We start from the raw sequence: 4,490 nt of genomic DNA, 5'->3' as shown, positions 1-4,490 counted from the left end.
CCTATGTGACAGCCACCTCTCACAACAGAGTAATGAGGAAGTGATGCTGTGTGATTTTCTGAAGCTAGGTCATAAAAATGTCACACAGCTTCCATCTTTCTCTTGGGACACTCGCTCTTAGAACACTGCCGCCATGCTGTGGGGAAGCCTAAGAGCCACATGGAGTGCCATCTGTCCGTATCCAGTATAACAGCCCCAGCTGAGGTCTCAACCCATACCTTCAACATCCAACCACATGGCTCACTCCCGGCCTTTGAGCCACCCTTGATGACAGCAGAGATGAGCTGTCCTGGGTCCGGCCCAAATTACAAGCTTGCGAGCAAAATAAATGACTGTTGCAGTTTTACGACTAAGTTTGGGGTAGGGTGTCATGTAGCTATAGACTGTTGGAACCCCTCTTGGTGTCACCTACCAGACACACATACCAGCATTGTCACCCTTCCCCATTCTCTCAAGACCATACACTTAGCCAACCCTCTGAAGTTTCCACGCCCTAAAGTTTCCACCAGGCCTGGAGCACTGGAACGCACCAGGCTCTCTTTTTCACTTCCCCAACCTACCAAGATTCTTGTTCTCCCCGAGGTTCACCTGGAAAATTCCACCTCATCTTTCAACACCCCACTTCTTTGGGAAGCCTACCTTGACTGGCCCAGGAAGGATCCCCTTCCTTCTCCTGGAGTCCCTCGCTCCATCACTGTGTGAGATTGCTAGGGCCGCGATAACAAAGAACCACAGACCACGTGGCTCATGCCACAAAAATGTATGGTCTCACAGTTCTGGAGACTAAACATCCAAGGCCAAGGTGTTGGTACGGTTGGTTCTGTTTGAGGGCTGTGAGGGAGAATCTGTTCCATGCCTTTGTCCTAGTTTCTGGTGGTTTGATGGCAATTTTTGAATTTTTGGTGCTCCTTGGCCTGTAGAAGCATCCCCTGATCTTCGTCTTCACATGGTATTCTCTGTGTGTTTGTGTGTGTGTCTTCCAAATTTTCCCTTTTCATAAGGACACCAGTCCTATTGGATTAGGGAACCACCCTATTACAGTATGACCTAATCTTAATTTAGCTAATTACATCTGCAACAACCCACTTTTCAAATAAGGTCACACTCTGAGGTACTGGGGGCTAGGGTTTCAACACATGAATTTGGGGGCGGGAGTACACAATTCAGCTCATAATAATCACTATGGCTCTTCTCTCAAGCTATTACAACATCCCCCATGTGGAAGCTTCCTGGGGGCAGAGGCTTTGTCTTACTTTGTATCCCCTACTTTGCCCAGAAGTAAAACAGGCACCCAATAAGCCTTGGTGGAAAAATGAATAAACAGATGAAAGATAGTAACATTTACTGAGCATTGATTAGTTCCCACCTTCATGGTAATCATTTTAACAGCTTTAGCTTATTCAACAAGGCTTTCCATTTTTCCAAATTTGAGGAGACACTTCTTAGTGAAGGTAGAAAGGAACAAAAATATCTAAAACATTTCTGAAGAAGACTAATGATGTAGGGGACTTGAACTTATTACAAAGCGATACTCATTAACATGACGTGGTAAGAGCAGGAGGTTACACAAGTAAACTGCAGAAACAGAAAACAGAGCCCCAAATAGACCTCATGTGTATGCGGAAATCAGATAAATGACAGAGGTGACATCGCACCACCGTGGGGGAAATGCACTCACACTCCTCAATAAATTGTTCTAGGATAACAGTTGTTCAAAATGAAAAAAAGAAACCAAAAAAGAAATTGGATTCCTACTGCACACTATACGCAGAAATTGGCTCCAGGAAGATTAGGAACTTAAATGTGAAGAGCAGAGCTTTAAAACATTTAGGAAAAAAAAAAATATTGGACAATATATTTGTGACTTGGGGTTAGAAAGAATTTCTTTAAAAAGACGTGGAAGGTGCAACCCATAAAGAAAAAGACCGATGTTAGACTACGTTAAAATTTAAAACTACATCACCCAAAACAAAGTGAAAAGAGGATACATCCAGGGAGCAGATACTTGTCTGTAGAAGTGCAAAAGACTAGTCTGTAGAGAGAAGGACTAGATCGCCTCAGTTCATGCTCGCTGCAACCCCGTTAGAGGGGCTCTGCTTTTCTCCTATTTTTCCAAGTAGAAATGTCAAGGCTCTGAGAAGTAAAGTGACCAGGCTGAGGCCCTACTACAGCCAATGCCGCAGGGCAGCCGCGAGAACCAGGCCTGTCTGACCCCGGATCGCCAGCCTCATTCTCAATTAATGCGGTATCGCCTCGAGCCCGGCTGCACTCAAGGCTCCACTAAATGATCGAACAAACCCAGTGATGAGCAAAGCGGCCAACGAACATGCAAACACACAAACATGTCATTGTGACCTCTCCCGGGATGGGGTGGGGGCTGCAGGGTTCTTGGCTCCTCTAGTAGATCCGAAAGAACTCCCAGGCTCAAAGTGGTAACGTAATAATTTGAGAACGGCAGGCAGTGGATGGGTTTTCATGGGCTGGGTCCCCGAGAGCAACCCATCACACGTCCCCGAGAGCAACTGTGCTAGAAACCACATAGGAGGGAGCCCAGGAGGTCGGCCACGCCAGCCACTCGGGAGGCAGGAGGGTTGTAAGTCAGGGGAAGAAGCAGAGACTCAGAGAGGTTGGACGATGTACCCAAGGTCACACCTCCCAGTAGCCACAGAGCTGTAATGAGCATGCCCATCACCTCAAACATGTGTCACCTCTTTGTGTTGGGAACATTCAAAATCCTCTCTGCTAATGACTTGAAGTCATCAGTAATTCGCTGTTGACTGTGGTCTCCCTGTGGTGCTACAGAACACTGGCTCTTGTTCTGCCTATTTCTCTACAATTTTGTATCCATTAAGCACCGTCTCCCCATCCTCTCACCCCGCTCCCCTTACCCGTTTCTAGGAACTGCTGTTCTACTCTCTACTTCTGTGAGATCAACTTTTTTAGCCTCCACATATGAGTGAGAAGATTACTTAATGAGTGCAGAGTTTGTATTTAGGATGATGAAAAAGTTTTGGAGGTAGGTAGAAGTGAAGGTCACACAACATTGTGAACGTAATTAATTCCATACGATTGTATGTTTTAAAATGGTTGAAACTGCAAATCTTATGTATATTTTACCACAATAAAAAAAATTAGAAATAAAATTAAAAATTAAAAAAAGACTCAACAAAGGCCCTGTTGCTTTGCCCCTAGCCCAGACACTTGCTGATTCTCTCTCTCTCTCTCTCTCTCTCTCTCACACACACACACACACACACACACACACACACACGTCCCAGCTTCCACTGGGGATGAAAGACCCGTAGCAGAGAAGTTGCAAGTCACACTTTATTCACGCTCCGGGAGGTATAGAGGGGTCCTGGGCAGCAGACCTGGCTCCTGGGAAGGAGGAATGATGAGGGGGGCAAAGGGGCACTAGTTGGAGGGGTGGAAAGCACCTCGCTGGTGCCATTGCATGTCGCGGATGCGGCGCACGGATTGCACCTGGGGATGGGGGGCCCCAAAGTCGCTGCTGTCCTTGTAGTCTCCCTTCTCCAGCAGGTACTGCAGCCCGCGGTAGCCGGGGTACTGGTAGCCAACCCACCTGCAGGGCCAGACATGAGGGGAAGTGAAACGGGGGGACAGAAGGAGAAACAGAGAGAGAGAGAGAATCCTTAAGTCATTAGGAAAGGTGAAGCTTCCCAACCCATACACTCTTCCTGGGGTGTTAAGCAGGACGCCCCTTTGCTCCCCACCCTTACAGCATCGAGCCCCTCTTGATGGGAGCACAGCGATGTGTGTGAGACCACCAGTGAGCGCAGGGCAGAGCAGCACTTAGGACCCCCATGTCTGGGCTCCAAGGCAGGGCAAGCTGGGACTGGAAATGCACTCACGTGCCACTCTGCACCCGCACGGATGACACCTTCTCCTGGTAGCCATGGGCATGGAAACTGGGCACATCGTCATCTATGATTTCCATCTTCTTCCCTGTGAAGTTGGGGTTTTCATAGAGGATGATCTTGTGCTCTTGGCTGTCCTGTTGATGGGGGTGGGGAGAAGTGAACAGGGTGAGGGGGCCCAGGGTCGGTCTTCCCAGCCCACCCCCATGCCCCAGAGTGGGGATCAGCACACTTTACACATGACCCTCTGCCCAATGCACCCACCATGTGAGTGCCTATGACAACAGCTGTTGAACAGTGGCCACTTGTCCAGTTTCCACTGAGCCACTTTTACATGAGTTTCTACGTAAAAGGCACTCCCATATTCTACACTTTGGGGAATGTTTGATTCTGAAATATCATTTTTCCTCCCATACCATCAACTTCCTCTTTTATAAGTGGCAACCATGATCTACACAAACCCATACAGACACTTGCACACACAAACACACACACACACATGCACAGGCTTATTGTGCCTCTAGTAGGCCCTTGAGATATTTTGGTTTTCCTTCATCAAGGCCACATCCTCCTGCTCCTGTGACATTTTTCTTAGTTATCTCATTTAATCCT

General features: G+C 47.7%; 1 protein-coding gene across 1 annotated transcript in view; it reads right to left on the bottom strand.

Annotated features, from left to right (window-relative positions):
• Nucleotides 1-3,308: 3,308 nt before the first annotated feature.
• Nucleotides 3,309-4,490, bottom strand: part of CRYBB2 (crystallin, beta B2) — an 8,949-nt gene continuing 7,767 nt past the window's right edge. The window contains exons 4-5 of the mRNA XM_008563467.1: nucleotides 3,873-4,015; nucleotides 3,309-3,583 (exon numbers count right to left, since the gene is read on the bottom strand). Of these exons, the coding sequence (XP_008561689.1) occupies nucleotides 3,415-3,583; nucleotides 3,873-4,015 (312 nt within the window). The 3' untranslated portion in view covers nucleotides 3,309-3,414. The remainder of the gene's footprint in view (nucleotides 3,584-3,872; nucleotides 4,016-4,490) is intronic.

The sequence above is a fragment of the Galeopterus variegatus genome, unplaced genomic scaffold (genome assembly GCF_000696425.1).
Source record: "Galeopterus variegatus unplaced genomic scaffold, G_variegatus-3.0.2 Scaffold13697, whole genome shotgun sequence".
NCBI lineage: Eukaryota > Metazoa > Chordata > Mammalia > Dermoptera > Cynocephalidae > Galeopterus > Galeopterus variegatus.
The sequence above is the reverse complement of the archived record's forward strand: the minus strand, read 5'-3'. Positions and strand labels throughout refer to the sequence as shown.